The sequence below is a fragment of the Kryptolebias marmoratus genome, linkage group LG6 (assembly GCF_001649575.2).
Source record: "Kryptolebias marmoratus isolate JLee-2015 linkage group LG6, ASM164957v2, whole genome shotgun sequence".
In the NCBI taxonomy this organism is placed as follows: domain Eukaryota; kingdom Metazoa; phylum Chordata; class Actinopteri; order Cyprinodontiformes; family Rivulidae; genus Kryptolebias; species Kryptolebias marmoratus.
In genome coordinates, this window is record NC_051435.1 from 20,350,875 (window position 1) to 20,371,226 (window position 20,352).

The window sequence follows — 20,352 nt, forward strand, 5'->3', positions numbered from 1 at the left end:
CTGATGTGATTTCCAGAAAAAAAAACGTGAATTTTCTTCCCAAACGAAACACTTTTAGCTTTGAGAGCAGCAGCAGAGAAGTTTGAATCTCTAAAGCAGTCAGCTATGAAGCCTAAACTGTAAATAAACAAAAAATGTCAGATTTAAGGGAGAAAATACACAAAACACAACACAAGGGGCGTTACTGACAGCGGTTACTGAGGGAGGGGGGCGTTACGGGCGAGTGTTACATAAAACGGGACAAATCTGCACTGATCCGTGTCTGAGCTGCGTCTGGACTGCAGGATCCAAGTGTGCACAGCTTTTATCTGAAGGTACCATTAATATTTCACTTTGTCTTATCTGATTTTTGCCCCACAGACACATTAGTGCAGTCTGTCTGTGATTAGTAGAGCTGTGTTTGATGCTTCTTGGATGGATGCCTGCAGACTGCATGTGTTTCCATGTCATTTTTATGATCCTGTTGATTTTGTGTTGATGTTTTTTTTCTTGATGCACAGGCAGACTGAAGAAAAATGGCGACCTCCTTGCTTAGAATAGGACGCCTGAGCCATGTCAAGGTAATACACTGTGAAATGTTTACATTCTGAACTAATTGTGCTCAGAATTAATGGACAGGGATGTTACTGCTGACAGTATCCAGTCTGGAAGTCTTCACTGGCTGTTGACATCAGAAATTGATGGTCTTTAATGTCAGATCTTTTGAACTGAAGCAGAAAACAACGCCTCGTACTTGGGGCTGCGTGCTTCAGTGGAGCAGATTCAAACCAGACACGCAGGCCTTCTCCACTGAGCTGTAATGGAATTTGTCTTTCTGGGTGTAGTAGGGTGCTGCATCTCTGTATGAAGCTTGTAAAAATGAGCACAGACTTGTTTGTATGTGACTGGCAAAACCTGTGCCAATAATCATCCAGTGATCCAGTGGAAACTGGCCCTGTGTTAAAATCTGCTTAGAAGTGACTTTTTTGTCAAAAGATGGATGTAAGATGTTTTTTTATGCCACTGATGACTAATACCTTTGCTGGACTCATGAACATTAATGATGTAATAAATATTAGTCATTACTTTTGGCTCAGTGGTCAGAGCAGTCATCCAATGAGAGAGCTGGAGGTTTGATTCCTGATAGTAATCACATGTTGAAGTGTCTCTAGGCAGGACACTGAACCCCTCATTGCCTCCAATGTGTGCCCCATTGGTGTATGAATGGAGTTTAAAGGTGTGATTAGAGTCTATAGAATGATTTATTCAGATTATCTTTGTAGTGATGTAGTAAAGTGTGTACAAATGTGTGTGGGGATGGGGAAATGAGGGCACAGATTGTGGTGTAAAGTGCTTTGAGTTGCCTGTTTGGCTAGAAAGGCGCTAAATATGTACAGTCCATTTACCATTTATTATTTCAGTATTAATCATTGCACCATCCATCCATCCATCCATCCATCCATCGCAAAAGGAACAGCTCCAGGAAAAAATTCAGACATCCCTCTCCACAGTGACTCCCCATGCATTTCCTGGCCAGAGAGGAAACACAATCCCTTCAGTAAATTCTAGGTCTGCCCTGGGTCTACTCTTAGATTGACCTGCTCAAAACACCTCCAGAGGGAGGCTTCCAAATGAGATGCCTGACTGACCTCAACTGGCTCCTTTCATTGCAGAGGAGCATCAGCTCTACTCTGAGCTGCCCCTAGAGGATGAACCTCCTCACCTTTTCTCTAAGGCTCAGCCTGACCACCCCACAAAGTAGATTAATTTTAGCTGCTTGCATCCAGGATCTCGTTCATTCGGTTATCATTCATACCTAATGACCATAGGTGAAGGTTGGAATGCAGACAGACCAGTAAATCAAGAGCTTCACCTTTCAGCTCAGCTCCTTCTCCACCACAACAGACTAAAGTAACGCCCTCATTACTGCAGAGAGACACTGATCAGTCGGAACAAGACTCAGATATTTGAGCTCATCTGTTGGAAGTAGAGACCCTGAGGTTCCCAAACCAGACCCCCCCCTCCCCCCCTCCATGACTGCGCTTTGAAATCTTGTCCATGAAAACTCCAACTCCAACCTGCACTCGGATCAAGCTCAACTTTGTGCTGTGAACACATCGCTTGCTTTGTTTAGACAAAAAATAGATAGAAGTGGGCATGAATGGCAGTGGGCAATATACAGTCCTTTTAATTTTTCAGATATTAAGCTAACATTTGGTGTGGTAGTAGCTGAGAGTCATGGCCAACACATACTCTGAGCACTAACGGATCACCTAAGATCATTTTTCAAAACTCTGGCATGCAAGGTGTCAAGCGATATGCATTCCTTCAAGCAATGCAACTTTTTAATTACTTGTTCATGCTTTTTGTTGATGACCAAATGTAATATTGTCTGTGTGTGTGTGTTGTCAGTGTTTGCATGCAGGGAGCTGGATCATGCTGAGCAGAGCACCTGCAGCTGGAGCTTTTAGCACAAAATCTGGAGGATCTAAGAAGTCAACAAAGAAGCCCATCACAGGTTGGTTTCTCAGACAGCCACTGCTGTTGTCACATCATGATTGTCAGCCTTTATCACCCACTGGATAAACTTGAACTGTGGTACAAATGTCATTGTTCTGATCGAGAAAAAGAATAGCCCCTGAAGCAGTCTGTGACATTGAAGAATGTCAGGACTAGACTGCGAGTGTGAAATGGTGCAGCACTGTAAAACCTTACACATGACAGGAGGTGAAGTGGTCTAACTGGACACAGCTTCAGGTGGTGATTGGCTGCCCTCATGTGACTGCTGAAGACATGTTTAGTCAAATTACAAACAGGTAGTGTCTGCTTCTGAGGATTTACTTTGGGAATCTGGACTGGGAATCTGTAATATGGAGTGAAATCTTATCCTACAGTTTTCTTTCATGAAACATTTCTATACAAGCTATAACAATAAAGCTCTGTGGCCTAGTTTATTCGAACAGTCTCAGATTACTCACGTGCATTTTGTGTCAGGCTGTCACGTTCAGTGGTAATGGTAATTTTATTGTCCCCAATAGGAAATTAGTTTATAGCATGTCCACATATCAAAACAATACATTTAGTACACACACACACAAAAAAAAAAATATTTTGCTGTGGTTTAGTGGATGGTGCAGATCTGAATATTTACAATTAATGGTTGTGGAAGGGATGACTAATGAACTGGGATGGGGATATTTCTGAGTGGTCAGAGGGGGGAAGGTTACCAGACAGGCAGGGGAGAGCTTCATGTGGACTGCAGGGTGAGCTTGTTGTTGGAACATCTTGTGGGCAGTGAGCAAACGATGAGGAAGGATCAGAGACATGTGTGCTGAAGTAAGACAGGCACTATGATGGGACTGAACTGTGAAACGATCTGCAAATAAAATGAACCCCCCTCCCTTTGAGATGCAGCCCATCTGCTCTGAATAAGTTACTGAATCCGTGTATCATTCGTTCTTTCCATTTTCAACTGACAATCAAACATCATTATTCTGGTTTTTATTATCACACCAAAAACCAAAAAAAAAAGCCTGGTGTTTCCTATTTCACTTTCAGGCTCTGATGGAAAACACGAAATGGAAAAACGGGCAGCAGGACAGAATTTGATTTTAATATTTAATTGGTCGGATTTAGGTGACCCGGAAGTTTGGTAAGGAGCGCTAGCAAACCCCAAACACTAGCTTGTTACCCATAGACATTAATACGTAGACGCCCCATAGAACGCTGAACGGCGTTCCTACGGCGGTGCCATCTTTGTGGAGGCAGGAATCGGAGATAGTAAAATGCCTCGTACGTGTGCCGCTTGGAATTGTTCTAACCGTTTAGGTATCTAAACCAAATCGCTTGGAATTACCTTTCACAGGTAAGTCTTAACAAGTAACAAGTTTGGTCAAGAAACAACATTGTGGCAAGACTGGGATTCATCCTGCAAAATCATGAACCGGTTAGAGGGACAGAGGAGGTTGTGAACACTACCTTTTACCATGGTGCACCACTTCAGTCCAGGACGAGGACGACAGCTCCGGCTGATCTCAGTTTGGAGCGAAAGTGTGAACCTGAAGCTGACGTTTTAGACCAGTTCCATACAAACTCTCTAGATCTTCTGGTGGCCTGAAGATGTTCAGAACCAAACTTGTGCGATCCAAGTCCAGAGCATCGGTGGTGATGACACAACCTGTGTCACTCTGAGAGGACAGACCACCCTCAGCAGCAGCTGGCCCCTCCTCAGGTTGCAGGAGTGCCAGAGTGGGTGGAAGGCTGCCAGGGCGGGGTGGTCATGGTGACTGAGACCATCGGACAAAGCAGAGAGTTTAAGGCTGAGGCAGCAAAAAGAGGTGACTGCAGCTTGGAGATGTGTTTGTCCTGTGGGAGCAAAACTGAGGTAGTTTTTAAATCAGTTTCTCTTTATTGCAGAGCTCCTCCTTCAGACAACTGTGAGAATGCTGGCTTGCAGTCCACACACACAGCCACTGTAAAATAAAAGTTAAAATCAGCTAAAACAATTAAAAGTAACTTTAAATCACTATAAAATAGCTAGTGTTGTCAAAAGGCCAAGGTGGTAATGTCCCAAATCCAATGAGCCTCAAAAACTTAAAAATAATATCCAGCGATTTAAAACATAAGAGAAAAAATATAAGATAAATGAAAAACTGATTTTACTGAAATGCCCTCCCTCTGAGCCTTCAGCTCTCTGAGCAACAGAGCTTGTCTCAGATCATCTTTTCTAAGCACATTTCCTTGATCTTGTTTAAAAATCTCACAGGGCTAAAGAAAGATGGCAAAATAAAGTACATATATATATATATATATATATATAAAAACAACGTCCTACGATGTAATACTGACTACATTTACACTAAGCTGTGATTTGGGGCTGCAGCACTAGAGCAGCAGATGTGTATTGGTTAAAATATAAATTAAATATCAATGTAATGGTAAATGATTTTTGTTCCCAGAGAGAAATCAAATGTTGTTGTAACTCATGTTACTCAAGGTTCTTCAAAGAGTTCTTGTAGATCCTGATGGCTGTGGGCAGAAAGGATCTCCTGTAGTGGTCTGGGTTACGGTGAATTTGAAGAGGCCTCTGACTGAAGACACTCAGTTGTTGTATAATAGTTTCATGAAGAGGATGCTCAGGGTTTTCCATAATTTGCTTGATTTTGTGTAGAATCCTTCTTTGTACCATCATCTCCAGAGGTTCCACAATAGTCCCCAGAACAGAACCAGCCTTCTTTATCAGGTTGTTGAGCCTCTTTAAGTCCCTGCTCTGATGCTGCTGCCCCAGCAGATGACAGGGGAAGAGATGACACTCAACAACAGACTTAAAGACGATATGAAGCGTCTTGCTGCAAACTCTGAAGGATCTAAGCTTCCTCAAGAAGTCCAGCCTGCTCTGTCCCTTCTTGTAGATGGCTTCACTGTTGAGTCTCCAGTCCAGTCTTTTGCCCAAATGGACACTGAGGTATTTATATTACTCAACCACCTCCACTTTTTTCTCATGATGGTAATAGGGTTTGACCTGACCCTGTTTATCTTAAAATCCACAATTATCTCCTTTGTTTTGTTCACATTCAAGACGAGATGATTGTTTCCACACCATGCCACAAAGCAGTCCACCAGATCTCTGTACTCAGCTTCTTGTCCATCTCTGATACACCCAACGACTGCAGAGTCATCTGAATATTTCTGTAGATGACAGGAGTATGACTTGTGCTGGAAGTCTGAAGTGTACAGAGTGAAAAGGAATGGCGAGAGTACAATCCCCTGTGGTGCTCCTGTGCTGCTGACCACCTGGTTACACACACAGTCCTTCAGTCTCACAAACTGTGGTCTGTTTGTCGGGTAGTCATTGATCCAGGCGATTGTTGAAGCCTCCACCTGAGTTTTCTGGAGTTTCTGACAAAGCAGATCAGGCTGAATTGTGTTAAATGCACTGGAGAAACCAAAGAACATGATCCTCACAGTACTGCCTGCTTTGTCCAGATGACAGTGGGTTTGTTGAAGCAGGTGTATGATGGCATCTTCAACTCCAACTCCACGGTGAGAAGCAAACTGAAGGGGGTCTTGATATGTGCTGGTTTGCTTACTCAGGTGGGCCAACAGGAGTCTCTCCAGGACCTTAATGATGTGGTATGTCAAGGAAACCGGTCTATAATCATTAACGACTGATGGGTGAGTTTTCTTTGGTACCGGAACCAGACAGGATGTCTTCCACAACAATGGAACCTTCTCTTGGGTCAAGCTAAGGTTAAAGAGGTGTTGCAGAATCCCACAGAGCTGCTCTGCACAGGCCTTCAGGACTCTGGGGCTGACACCATCTGGACCTGCAGCCTTGTTCTGGTTCAGTCTCTCCAGCTGCCTCTTCACCTGACTTCTGGAGACAGACAGGTGAGAGGGGGAAGCAAAAGGAGAAGCAGCATCTCTTGATTTGGTTGAAGACCAACTTGTAGAAATGACTGAGGTGGAAGATAAAACATCTGAGATTTGACAGGAAACCTGTGGGTCAAAGGAGGGTGGCTGGGGGCAGGAGAGGAGGAGGATGCACCTCAATAATTCCCAGTCTCCCTCCCTTGAAGGCTCTTTTTTTCTTGTTTAACAGTTCCTTCAGGTCACTGGCAACCCAATGTTTCAATTAAATAATTAATTCAATTAATCCACGGTTTCAAATAATCCACTATTTTCTTAAATACACAACAATGAACAGTAAATCAGAGCATTATGGAGAGTTTATTGTTCTCAGCAAATCTCGGAGTTCTTGTCGAGCTTCACTCACATCCTGTTCCTCTCAGGTGAAAGCCTATTTGGGGGGGTATCGAAGGTTTCATCATCGGAGTCCTTGTAGCCATCGTGGGCCTGGGGGCTCGTGGCAGGACGGTCGTTGCTTGCATTTCCACCCATCCTTTCAAGGAGAAGAACAACAGAGTCATCAATGATCTGAGACAAACTAAAAGAAATTACAGGTTGTTCAGTGTCTGGCTGAAACAGGAGCATGACTAAACATCAGCAGTTTTTATGGTTTTTAGGATTTATTTAGATCAGATTTATCTTGCTCTGCTTTGTTCATGTTTTCTGAAAGTTATGAAAGTTTAAATGTTTATTTTCAACACATTATACTCAAACCAAATCATTTCTGAAGACGTTTTAAAGAATGTGAATGTAGCTACGGCCTGAAACTCCAACATACATTAATTTTCTTTTTAAAAAGTAAAGTTTTGTATCTACAGTAGTATTCAGTAAAATACAGTAGTATCTATAGTAATTTGACTGACTTACCTTTAAATTAACTAAAGCTGGTAAAAAGCCTACATTTTAAAGTAGAAAGTGTATAAAAAACCAAGATCAAAAACATTAAAGCTGCTGCTATGCCCACACACCTGTCTCTCACTCCTTGACTGCACTCTTAATAAGACAGGCAGACAGAAACACAGTGTAAAAATTTAGCCTCAAACATTCACGTTACAAAAACTATAAAATTGTATTGAAAAAGATTCTGAAGCATCTGATGGGTACACGTGAATTTTTATATCGTTTTATGTAGGAGAGATGATAGATTAAAATAAATGTTATTTCCAGTTTCATAGGGAGAAAATTCAGATCTTTTATAGTGGAGCCTCTGGAGTTTTCTCTTTGCTCTGAGAAGATTTGAGGGAAAATCATGAGCTGTGTACTGTAGCAGAGGAGCACAGTGGTTGAAATAAGACAAGATATGTCTACGTTTTGATGTTTAAACTGTATATGAAAGGAAAAGATCTGGGGAGTAAGAAGAGTTTCTTTAAAAACATTTTGTTAAGTTTAAACAGACAAAAGTTAAAGTTTGACACCATCACATTAAGATGAACATTTTTTGGTAAAAATTTTCAAAAACCATAAAACTTAAACTGTGATTGTGTAAAAACCACAAAAGATATAAAAATGACAGATCTGTGAAGTCTGTCTGAGCTACAGAGCTCCAAAAAGGCCTGTTTTTTTTTTTTTTTTTTTTTTACAAAATTCAATTGATGTGTATGTTTTTGCAGATTTTTCTTCAACTTTTGTCTACATGGTACAAAGAAAAATAATAGACAAATAGTAATAAAGGTGGCACAATAATTAATTACTAATATTATTGGGCATTTTACATGACACTGATTACCTACTGTCTGGTAAATGGCTTTGGCAGCTTTACACAGATTTCTAGTTGGATGAACTGTAACTGCTGGTTGTCTTGCTGCAGGCCTGTTTGTCTCTTTATTTATCGCAGGGAATACAAAACATTGAAAGTTTCACCTCATCATTTCCAGATCTGCATCAACCAGCTCTTTCACTGACAAGTGGTGAATGAGGGCCACGCCGATGCAGTCTCCCCAGACATTGATGACAGTGTTGCAGCGATCTCTGAGGGGAGCACACATTTGAAGGAGAAACGTTTTCTCACAGTGAGCTCCAAGTTTTACCAGATAAAGTGCAGAGACACATGAACAACATCTGACTGTCAGAGAGGAATCCCGCTCAGGATGGTGTTTTCAAACCAATGTGTGACATTTTGGGCTTCATTGATTATCACTGCCTCCTTATTTCTTTTTAATAAATTTAAACAATAATCCTTCTGGACTACAGGGTGTGTGCTGCACACACACACCACACCCCCGCTGTGAGGTTGGACCACCACCACCTAGTCCTCAGAGTGACTCCAGACCTGGGGCCTCATGTACAAAGACTTTTGTGGATTTTCTACTACAACTTGGCGTACCCCTAAATCAGAAAATGCCATACGCACAAAAACATCAGTAACAAAAAACTGGTCATTAATCATCATCACTGTCTATTTTTGTTATACACAACTTCCATAAGCAACACACACTGGAACTATAAATTAAAGCAGAAGTAGCGCCGCTGTACCCCTATAAAACTGGGCCATTTGCGGGCTGCACTTCTGAGGCATTTCCAACTTTACAGAAAGTCCCAAACACAAAAACACAAAGTCACTCACTTTAACCAACAGGCTGCTGCTGTTTAGGTCAAGAAAAAAAAATCTGAAACTTTATCTCCACAACTTACAGTTTTGTTTAGCTCTGACTCTGTTACATTATGTGCAGATCACTTTTTTGATCAAATATGTTATTTATTAAATATTATCTGATGCACAGTAATAAATAATAAAAAAAACTATTCCCAAAAGTATCCCCCTCCTTTTTTCTGTTCTGTAGGCTTTAACCTGAAATTAAACTGGATTTTCAGTTTAATTCTAAATAAAGGATCTACAAAAACACTTTAGATTAATGAAATTAAACGGGAGGCAAAAACCTGTTTTAAATAATTCTGAAAAATATAAAACTGAAAAGTGGTGTATGCATATGTATTCACCTCCTTTACTTTGAAGACCTAAACATTACCTTCAGAAGCCACATTATTAGTTAAATCAGTCCCACATTCCTGGAAAAGTGGCCAGGAAAGAAAAATATTGCCTAAAAATATAAGACAAACTGCTTGGAAAGTCTCCATTAATCATGTGAAGAAGATGAAACTAAAGCCCTAGTCGCACAGGATTAGTTTTACCAAGGGATCACATGCTATTTGTAATAATAGCATGATTAGATTGTCTGTGTGCCAATCGGCCATGTCAGTAATTTGTAAAGTAAAAATTCCCCCACAAATTACCTACTATATTTTGCTGAACTCAGAGGTCCTGTGATAATACTAATCTAATTCAAATAGGCATCTCTGTGATTTGGACAGAAATGGGCAGCATCCGATACGCAATTAGGAGTTTTTTGTTTCCTAGGCACATTTTTATTTGCTTTTGGCAATGGAGGCTGCATTGGAGTGCATAGATAACCTTTTGTGTCCCGGTCCAGCAAAACCTTAATAACGGTCGCCATATAAAAGAAAAGGCTGAAGAGAAGGAGCAAAGTCCCATGCAAATGGTGGCTCACATCATGCATTGCTCTGTGCAGTAAGAATAATTCTTATGTTTGTAGCCTAAGATACAGTGGGCTAGCTGTGGCTGTAGCCTGAAAAACAGTTTCAACATCAACTCAAAGTAAGCGGATGTTACGCAATACGCAGCGCATTAACATCATATCCAGAAAAATCTCAGGCTTCAGTTATCCTGTGCAAATGCACCACATAAAAAGCAGATGTTGGAGAGTAATTTATTTATTACATGAGGTCCCCAGATAATGCTTATTCCATGCAAATAGGGCTTGTTGAGGAGACCATCCCTACAGTGAAGCACGGTGGTGGCGGCCTGCAGTCGTCCAGTCATGAAGTAAGACAAATCTGTCTGCATCCTTCCAAAGCACGATATGCCTAATGTTGGTGGTATTGTGGAGGTAAAGGAAAGCAGTCTGACAAATCCTGTTTTATAGAGGAATTATAAATGATCCTGGTCAAAAAAGTCTAATTGTTCTGACATCAGTACTGGAGGTCAAAGTGAGGCTGTTCAGGGACGCTTCATGGTGAAACGGCACACACCTGAGAGCAGCAGATAATACTTACAGGAGCCATTCCATAACCACCAGAAGCGAGGCGTCCCTCGCAGGAAGACCCACCGCTGTCAAAATAAAGAGAGTGGTCACAGCTCCAGTAGCCGGGATCCCTGCTGCTCCTACGCTGGAGACGGCTGCAGTCACCCTGCGAAATCCACCACACACTCTGTTAGAGGTCTGTTCAGGGTCAGAATACAGCAGCTGTGTCATGCATTTCCTCCTAATATTCCCATTCCATCGTTGTCCTTCAACATTAACACTTGAATTTGCTATAACAAAAAAATAAATAAAAACCAGACATACCAGACGGTAATTATCTGACTAAATTCTAGTTCGATGCCGTTGAGCTGGGCGATGAAAACAGCTGCACAGGCTTCATAAAGGGCGGTTCCGTTTTTGTTGATGTTTGTCGCGATGGGCAGCATGAAACGAGTGACCCTTTTGTCGTACTTCAGTTTCTCCTCACAGCATCGGAGGGTGAGCGGCAGACTGGCAGAGCTTTGACGGAAAACACATGCTTTGTCTGCGCACCGTCCACATGGGGAAAACACAAGTCTGCTTCTCTGTGACGATAAATGCCATGACGCCACCTTACCTGGATGAGATGAGCACCGCAGTCATTAGGGCATGAGAGACCCCCTTCATGACAGCAAAGGGGCTGCGTCTCACAAACACGAAATAGATCAGTGGGAGGAAGATAAGCCCATGGATTACATGCCTGAAAGACACAATTAGTACTAAGAGCCAGGCAATGAAACAAGTAATGAAGAAGCTCTCTTTGAGCCTGGCTTGATCACCATGGTAACAGAGGCCGAACTAATCCTTTGAGTTCAGAGTTTTGTTTTAACGTCAGTAAGAAGCTCCACTCGTTCACTGATTGTGCCTAGATAGAAAAATCACATTTATGTCATCAGGCGACGGTGATTATTGTGACAGACTGAATGTTGATGTCATCGAGTGACATTTTTTCCTTTCAACACTTTAATCTTTGAGATAGTTGACACGGTGTGTGTGGATTCTTATTTTAAGTAAAAACACTGACAACTGACTCTTTGTTTCTATTTTTAATTAAACTAATTTGCATGATTCTCAACATAAGAAATATTATAAATACACTTTAAAATCTAAATCTGCTCAGATTTCTTTTATAGAATACATATTTCCTTATTTTAAAGCTGCAGTTTGGGTACAATAGGTACAAAAAAAAATTATAAAATGCTCATGTTTTGATGTATAAACTGTTTCTTTAATATTATATTTGTCTTATTTTAGCTCTACATTTAAATAAATAATTGAGACACTGACTGAACTTCAAATGTATTTTGATTTGTTTCCCAGAAGAAAATAAAATCTTGTTTATATCATTATATTAGATTTTTCTAAATACAACACACAACTATGATCTAATCTCTTTTTGTTGTTGTTGTCGTTGCTGTTCTGAGGCCAGCGTTGAGGAAAGCTGCTGCCTCAGGTGGAGAAGGTGAACATACCCAAGTAAAATTACAACTGCAAACTTTCCCAGTTTAAAGATGGATTCCCAGTCATGAACCTCGACCACGTGGCTTGCGATCATGAAGAGCACGCCGACTGGCAAATACCTAAAACCGAAACCAAGATGGGAACAAATAAAGAGTAATCTGGCTGATTTTACTGCCTGTTAGGGAAATAAGACAGCTGTTTGACGTACATGTAACAACTCCAAAATGAAACTTTGAATCTAACCTTTAAAAACATCTAACATCCCTTCAGGGAGTTAATCTGATCCAAAGTCGGTCTAAACTGCTTTTTATGCGACAGACGGCGAAACGCGTTGCAAACACATGAATGATGCAAACAAAAAAAAAACAAATGTGACAGAAAAAATGCTGCAATCACAGAAAATAGACATGAAACCAACAAAACAAATAAAAAGGAAAAATGCAGTGAATGGAAGTGCACCGGACCACTTGAGGGACTCATCCACCGAGTCTTATGGTGCGCGGTGAAGTTAGTTTTAGGTTAGATATTGGACTAAACTCTGGGTTCTTCTTCCTCCTGAACACGGTGGTTCGCTTAGAGACCATCGACAAATTACCAAACCAATGACACTTGAAAAACAAAAATTAAATAACCTCCAAGTCACGTGAACGTCTGACCAAGAGTTAACGCAAATATCCAATATTCAAACTAAAACTAACTTCACTGCGGTCCACAAGACTTGGTGGTTGGTGTTTGCAGAAATTTTCCTTTGTATTTGTTTTGTTGATTGTATGTTTTTATTTTTGTTTTTTTCTGTGATTGCATCATTTTCTGTAGCATTTGTGGTTTTTTTGTGTTTTGTAGTTTGCATCATTCATGCGTTTGCTGCACGTTTGCACCTGTTGGTACTGCAATCAAATAGACCCTGGAGTGATTTAACTCAAACTTTTAGTTCAATCTTTTGATCAAATATTGCAGATTTCTTGTGTTTCATTTTACCACAGGATCCAGATGACTACTATGTTTAAGGCCTCGTTGATTTTTTTAAGGAACGCCACAAGGGTTTCCCCTTGCTCTCCGATCTTCACAAGCAGGATCCCAAAAATGAAAGCCCAAACAATCAGGCCCACCATGTTGGGTCCAGGAACATAGTCGCCTATCAGTTGAATCTCTGTAAATTTCTGCATCAAGAAAACAAACATGGCAACAATTCTGGAGCAGCACTGTTTTCAGAACTAAGGTGTAAAAAAAAAAAAAAAATTAAAAAAATGGCAAACTGAACAATGGCCAAGAGGAAATATTTACCACTGGGAGACCAGTGTCAGGGTCATATTTCTCGACGTCAACCATCACCCTCTCAGTCTTGTACTACGAGGAAAAGCAGAGTTCACTTCACTGACAGAACATGAGAAGTAAGAAAGGGCGCTGTGGGCCAAAACTGAAACTTACATGCTCAAAGCAAGCCTGAATCAAGCTCTCTGGGATCATGTTCCTGTGGAAAGGAATGAAAGTCAAGTTGAAAATGTTGACATGATGGTTTACCAAACAGAGGATCCTCTGACTTAATAAAAACAGCAATTAACAAAACTCCAAAAGATCAGTAAAGTTTAAAGGTCAAATGCAGGTCGCTCACTGCCTTTCAAGCCACAGTGTTGGACTAAGATCATCTTATGATGAGAAGTGATAGTTGTAGCCATTTTAGTCTTCTTCCACTTTCAGCTGTTCCCTTTTCAGGGGTCGCCACGGCGGGTCATCCTCCTCCATCTAACTCTGTCTTTTGAGTCCTCTGTCCTCACTCCAACTACCTCCATGTCCTCTCAGAGATCCTTCTACCAATATACCCACTGTCCCTCCTCTGCACATGTCTAAACCATCTCAGTCTGGCCTCTCTAACTTTATCTCCCAGTCGTTCAACCTGTGCTGTACCTCTGATGACCTCATTCCTGATCCTGTCCATCCTTGTCCCTTCCAAGGAGAACCTCAACATCTTCAACTCTGCCACTTCCACTTCTGTCTCCTGTGTTTTTGTCAGTCCCACTGTCTCCAAACCAAACAACATGGCTGCTCTCACTACTGTGTTGTAAACCAAAGGTCCCCAACCTCCGGCCTGTGGACTGGTACCGGGCCGTGGGTCATTTGGTACCAGGCCACACAGAAAGAATAATTAATTTACAGTATTTCCTTTTTTTTTTCGAAGTCTGAATGACATTTATTTTGAAAAATGATCAGATTCTCTCCACTACATCCATCTATGACTCACTCTTGATGCGTGTCAAAATGCTTAATTAGGTCATGTGATACGTTACCACTAAAAACAAACCCACAAACCTGTCTCGTTACTGAGAAACAGGCACAGGGCTCCCACTGATTCAGTGTTATGGTGAGTTTTATTCTTTGTGCACTTTATATTTGTGGTGTATCTTATTTTAAAAGGTATGTTTAAACATCATCATATTGACCAGAGAACATCAGGGGGAGGAGAGGGTGTTATTCATGTTGATAACACAATACCAGGACGCAACTAACAAAGCTGCGAGTGCACGTTGGATTGACCTTTATTATGTTTTAAAAAATACCCCGTTTTCATGCTGGTCGTATAATTTTTTTATTTTGTTGTATTTATCTGCCACACCTTTAAAGGCCGATCCGTGATAATATCGTCTAATATCGTCTTATAATGAACCAGTCCGTGGAGCTAAAGAGGTTGGGGACCGCTGTTGTAAACCTTTCCTTTGACTTTTGCTGCCACCCTTTTTTTTAAAAATCCCTTCTTAAACTTTTCTCTATCCACTCCATCCTGCCTGGACTCTCTTCTTCATCTCTTTACCACACTCCCTGTTTTCCTGTACAGTTGACCCTGAGTACTTAAAGTCCTGCACCTTTGTGACCTCTGCTCCTTGTAGCCTCACTGTTCCACCTGCCTCTCTCTCATTCACACACAGGTACTCTGTCTTTCTACGGCTGACTTTCATCCCTCGTCTTTCAAATGCATACCTCCACCTCTCCAGGCTCTCTTCCACCTGTTCCCTGTTCTCACCACAGATCATGATGTCATCTGCAAACATCATAGTCCATGAGGATTCCTGCCTGACCTCATCTGTTAGTCTGTCCATGACCAGAACAAACAAGAAGAGGCTCAGAGCCGATCCTTCATGCACTCCCACCTCCACATTAAAGCTATCTGTCACTCCTACAGGACACCTCACCTCTGTCCTGCTGTCCTCATACATGTCCTGTACCTGTCTAACATACTTCTCTGCCACTCCAGATGGCCTCATACAACACCGAAGCTCCTCCCTCAGCACCCTGTTGTATGCTTTTTCTAAATCCACAAAAATAAAATAAAGTTCTTTCTGACCCTCTCTGGACTTCTCCATTAACATCCTCAAAACAAAAATGGAATCTGTGATGCTTTTTCTTGCCATAAAACCATACTGATGCTTACAAAGAGTCACCTCTTGTCTAAGTCTAACTTCCACAACTCTGTCCCAGATCTTCATCGTGTGGCTCATCAACTTCATTCCCCTTCAGTTGCTACAACTCTGTACATCACCCTTGTTCTTAAAGATTGGCACCAACACACTTCTCCATTCCTCAGGCATTTTCTCACCTGACCTCTACTCTTCTCTCCCTTTCATTCTCTTCATTCATCAGCTCATCAAAGTACTCCTTCCATCATCCCATCACACTCTCCTCTCTTGTTAGAACATTACTGCCTAACCTGCTGCACATCCTTTCCAGCCTGATCCCTCTGTCTCATCAGCCTCTCAGCAAACTGTAGCTCAATAAAAGGTACAATTGATGGGGTTCTGGTCATTTTTGTTTTAGCTAATGTTGGTTAGTTTTGTTAACCATCTTGAAAAGGTTGACTTGAAAAGCTGTAGATGTACATCAGATAAATGTTTCATTAAAATCTGTCCAATGGTTCATAAAATATTTTGCTAACAGAGTTAATGCCCACAGTTTAAAGCGAGGTCACGGGATGTGTAGCACTTAAAGTATGTCTTGTGTATCACTATCAGCTACAACCACATCAAATTTTAGCTCAAATTCTGTAAAATTGACTGAGTTATAGAAAGTGTTTTGTTTCCAAAAGTCACCTAGCTGTGGTGGCCATCTTGAATCTGGTTGAATCCAACAGTTAATCAGTTGTAAATATACATTCAAATAATTACTTTCTGCAAGTCTTATTAAAATCCTTGCAGTGGTTCATGAGATATTTTGGTAACACAATAGACAACCAAACTCACACACACCTTTTCCAATAAATGTGCTGAACAGGAAACTAAAAACCTGAATCTCCTCACCTTACAAGATCCATCAGAGCGTCGATAGTGGAGAAGTCCTCCTTATCGTCGTCATCGTCACTTGTGACAGCATAAGTAACTCCTGGCTGAATCACCAGCACCAGGATCATTCCTGTAACACACGGTCTGAGGCTGAATGTCAGAAGCAACAACAGGACTCATCTTGTGGATGAGGGTCTACATCAGGGGAGAGCAATCCTGGCCCTCGAGGGCCACCATCCTGCATGTTTTACTCGTTTCTCTGCTCCAACACACCTGATTTGAATCAATGGGTGATTAACAGACTTCTGCAGAACATGAAGAGGTGATTTAACCACTGAATCAGGTGTGTTGGAGCAGAGAAACAAGTAAAACATGCAGGATAGTGGCACTCGAGGACCAGGGTTGCCCACCCCTGTTCTACATTAATGACACCTCTAAGGGGCTAAAGTTGCCTGATAAATGTATTTTTTGTCTTACCTATAGTCACAGCCACAGCCAGGGTTGAGATGATATACGTGGATGCACGCACGGCGATTTTTTTGGAAGACTTGATGCTCAGATCCGTTACACCTGAGAAAATCCAACAAGAGAAGGAGCTACAGTCTGCAAACCATGGTTCGACCACTCAGACAACACGATCCTGCTCTTTCCTGACGTCTGACCAATAAAAATCAGATTCTGAAAACCACCCAGCTTCCAGAGAAAGCAGTGGAAACGTTCAGTCTGTGTCTGAGCCGTGAACCGTGAAACACTGAAATTTCATCAGAACACGCAAACTGAACACTGAGGCAGCATCCACGCTATTGCTTCCTGTTTCTAGTTTATTCAGTACATTTCTGTGCAATTGAGCTTCTTCGGTATACTTTGTGGTATTTTTGATAAATCAAAACGCTCAGCTCAGTCAGGATTAGCGTGCTGTGCTGGAACTTTTATCCAGCGGTCATTGTGTGAGAGGAAGGGGGTCATGAGCCATCACAGGGCTTCGTCTAACGTAAATAAGCTAATAATAAAAGTGAACGTATGTGGGGCTCACCTGTTATGATGCTCGACACAATGAGAGGCATTGTAACCACCTGAAGCATCTTCATGAGTAACACTCCAGGAAAGCCGATGTACAGTTGCTGGGTTTCAGTCAAGGGCACAAAAAACTTGAGAACCAGGCCGACAACAATACCTGTCAAATAAAATACGCCCAAACCTACATAAAAGATATACCAAACAAACAAACAAACTTAAGACTATAAATGGGAACCTTAAGATTTAAAGGAAATCCACTTAAAGGTGGAAGCCACAGCTAATGAACATTCGCCAATTTGAAATCGACTCAGTTTTACTTATCCTGAGCTAAATTTTGATGTGGTAGTAGCTGAGAGTCATACTGAATGCATAATCTGAGCGAGACATGTTGCAACATAATCCCATTTTCAGTGTTTAAAACAGCCAGGACTCTGTCCCTCCTCATAATAAGACGATCTTAGTCTAAAAACTTGTGAAAGGCAGCGGGCAACCTGCATTCATTAAAGCAATGTTTGCCCTATACTTATTTATTTTTATTTTTCTAACTAGCAGCATTTTGAAACAAATTTAGTTAGTTTTTTTTTTTAGTCTGAGTCCCAAAGAACGTTGTAGTTAGCGTCACCATGACAACAAGAACTCACAGCCCTGGGTTATTTAGCTAATTAAAGTTTCTTTCATCGCTCATCTACTTATGTACAATTTATTATATATAACTTATAAAGTCAGCAAGGGACGAAAGACTTAATCAGTCCCACCATAACTCTTGTTTAACCTTCTTTGATTTGATTTACATTTTAGTAGCCTGAAAGTCGTCATTTTTCCATTATTTCCTGCAGTGAAGATTCCATGACAGTCAGTTGGCTAACCGTTAGCATTAGCACGGTTAGCACATCGTCCATGTCCAGTCCTAATAACTGAAATGAGCCGGCTAACAATTAAACATTTCTGAAAATACATCACTTGACACGAGTGTGCTTTAACATCTTATACAATTACAGAAAATAAAACTTTTCTCTTTTCTCCATTTTAGTTAATTACACTTTGACAGTTTCATTTTAAAGCCTTTTTTACCAGTTAGTTTAAACATAACGGGCAGTTTTAGCTGCCACCGCAGTTTCGCCACAATTTGCCTAAATACGGGGAATGTTAGATTTTTTTTATACATTTCTAATAACATATTAGATATAATTTACTTTTTTCGAAAAATATATATATATATTTTTTCAATTATATTTTACCAGCAGAGTGTAGGTGACGTTAAAGTCCGCTGGCCAGTCGTTTGTAAGCATTGAGCTATTGCTGAATAAATAACTGACTAAAAATAAAAGTTATTTTCTTACCCAGGAGGACGCCTAACAAACTCAAAGCCTGAAATTTATTCCGCAGAACAAAAGCCCAGCAGTCATTCCCCACTTTTTTCCACTGTCTGGGTCCGAAGACAGCCTCTTCGTTATTCTCCATCATGTCTGTACTGTAAGATTACATGTTAAAAATTACAACAGAGATAATATTGACATATTTTTAAAGCTGCTTCGTTAACATATATGTGTTTAAATAATTGCAATTTTAAATACTTTCAGTGAAATATGTTATCTTGAAAAAATACTTACCCGTGTTAGACTCTAGGCACAAAGTGCTCTGTAACGTCTGAGATTTTTAAACCGTTTAAACGTTTAAAACAGGTTTTGGAATTAACCCTAACCCTATTTATTATTATAGTCACTGGACCCGCTTTATTTACTCCTCTCCTGATTGAAAACAACAACAACAACAATAATAATAATAATAATAATAATAATAATAATTCACACACACAGACTGTCAGGTTCAGGTATAACAACAACAACAACAACAACAATAATAATAATAATAATAATAATAATAATAATAATAATAATAATAATAATAATAATAATAATAATGCAGTTTTGCGCTCAATAGTGTCAACATGTGACTGTAATTCAACGTTTTCGCCACTAGAGGTCAGTAGACGCTTGTAACATTAAGTTGCTGCCCCAAGGAAGAAAACATCCTGCCTATTTACATTGTTTTAAGATTTAGTTTGTAACAAAGTGTTTTTCTTTTTAACTGAATGATTGAAATGGCCATTACTTAAGCAGAAAATCTGATAAAACACTGGGAAAGTTCAAAGTGTCATTCTATCAATTCAATTCAAAAATACTTTATTAATGCCAAAGGGAAATTAAATGTTGTTGTAGCTCATAGTCCTGATTTTGTTAAAGAGTTGTTAAAGATATCTACACCACCTTCCAATTATATTGACCTAATTAACTGTAATATACATTTATGATATATGTGTGTGTGTGTGATGGTGTTTAAAAGCCTATTGTTACTTGTAATCTGCTGGCAGATGTTGTCCTTATGCTGGTTTTCGTGATCAAATCAAAACTATACTTGATTTTGTCGCAACAAAATCAACACTGCAACTGTCCCTGGGTGGAGATATGACTATTATTTGCTGTGATGAAGTGTAGGTTTGTAACTCTGAAAACCAGCTCAGCAATCCTGTTAGAAACATTAGAATACTGGCTGCTTTTCTTTGTCACCACATGTTACAGGTTTTTTAAATGCTTACATTTTTTTTTACATTGATAATTCAATGCTGAAAACACAAAAGGGATAAGAAAAACTAAACATAAAATCAATCAGGAGTGAGTGAAATAGAGGGTTAGAAAATGAGGTTGGTGTGACAGAGTGAGTCTTCTTTAAAAGAAGACTTGTCCATGGGTGTAAATGTGGCCAGTTTTCTTAAACTTTCAGGGTTTATGATTTCAGCACAAGACCCTGACAACCTTAACATGCCACAGTACTTCCTGTTCAAACCCCGCTGTTATAACTGTGTTTCCTTAAAAAACTAGGAAAGAGCCTAATCAGGATTAAGATGTTCACACAGAAAACTTCAACAATGAAATTTAAGCATGTTAGCCAATGCATAAAGACACACCCCAAAAGTAAAATGCTAAATTCAAAAAAAAAAAAGTTAAAAAACAAAAACAACTGGACTTCTATTCTGTAGCTGAAGACGTTTCGCTTCTCATCCGAGGAGCTTTCTCAATTCAGAAATAGAGAGTGTGGAGTTGAGCTTTTAAAGCTGAGATGTGATGTAAGCTGGATTGCTT

General features: G+C 40.3%; 2 protein-coding genes across 3 annotated transcripts in view; one reads left to right on the forward strand and one right to left on the reverse strand.

Moving 5' to 3' along the window:
• Window positions 1–8: 8 nt before the first annotated feature.
• si:ch211-140m22.7 (uncharacterized protein LOC570370 homolog) overlaps window positions 9–20,352 on the forward strand; it is a 26,292-nt gene continuing 5,948 nt past the window's right edge. The window contains exons 1-3 of the mRNA XM_025006958.2: window positions 9–314; window positions 501–560; window positions 2,392–2,497. Of these exons, the coding sequence (XP_024862726.1) occupies window positions 516–560; window positions 2,392–2,497 (151 nt within the window). The 5' untranslated portion in view covers window positions 9–314; window positions 501–515. The remainder of the gene's footprint in view (window positions 315–500; window positions 561–2,391; window positions 2,498–20,352) is intronic.
• On the reverse strand, window positions 6,573–18,871 carry LOC108238806 (excitatory amino acid transporter 3). Of its 2 annotated transcripts, XM_037976056.1 has the most exons (14): window positions 18,823–18,871; window positions 18,553–18,683; window positions 17,229–17,369; window positions 16,673–16,765; window positions 16,214–16,325; window positions 13,356–13,398; window positions 13,212–13,274; window positions 12,906–13,087; window positions 11,939–12,046; window positions 11,044–11,166; window positions 10,752–10,946; window positions 10,459–10,593; window positions 8,248–8,355; window positions 6,573–6,880 (listed from the first exon to the last, which is right to left on the reverse strand). In XM_037976056.1, the coding sequence occupies exons 2-14, from the start codon at window positions 18,674–18,676 to the stop codon at window positions 6,751–6,753; spliced, it is 1,557 nt and encodes a 518-aa protein (XP_037831984.1). In that variant the 5' UTR covers window positions 18,677–18,683; window positions 18,823–18,871; the 3' UTR covers window positions 6,573–6,750. The 2 variants fall into 2 exon arrangements, with proteins under 2 accessions (XP_037831984.1, XP_037831985.1); XM_037976057.1 differs by lacking the exons at window positions 6,573–6,880; window positions 8,248–8,355 and adding an exon at window positions 9,744–10,317.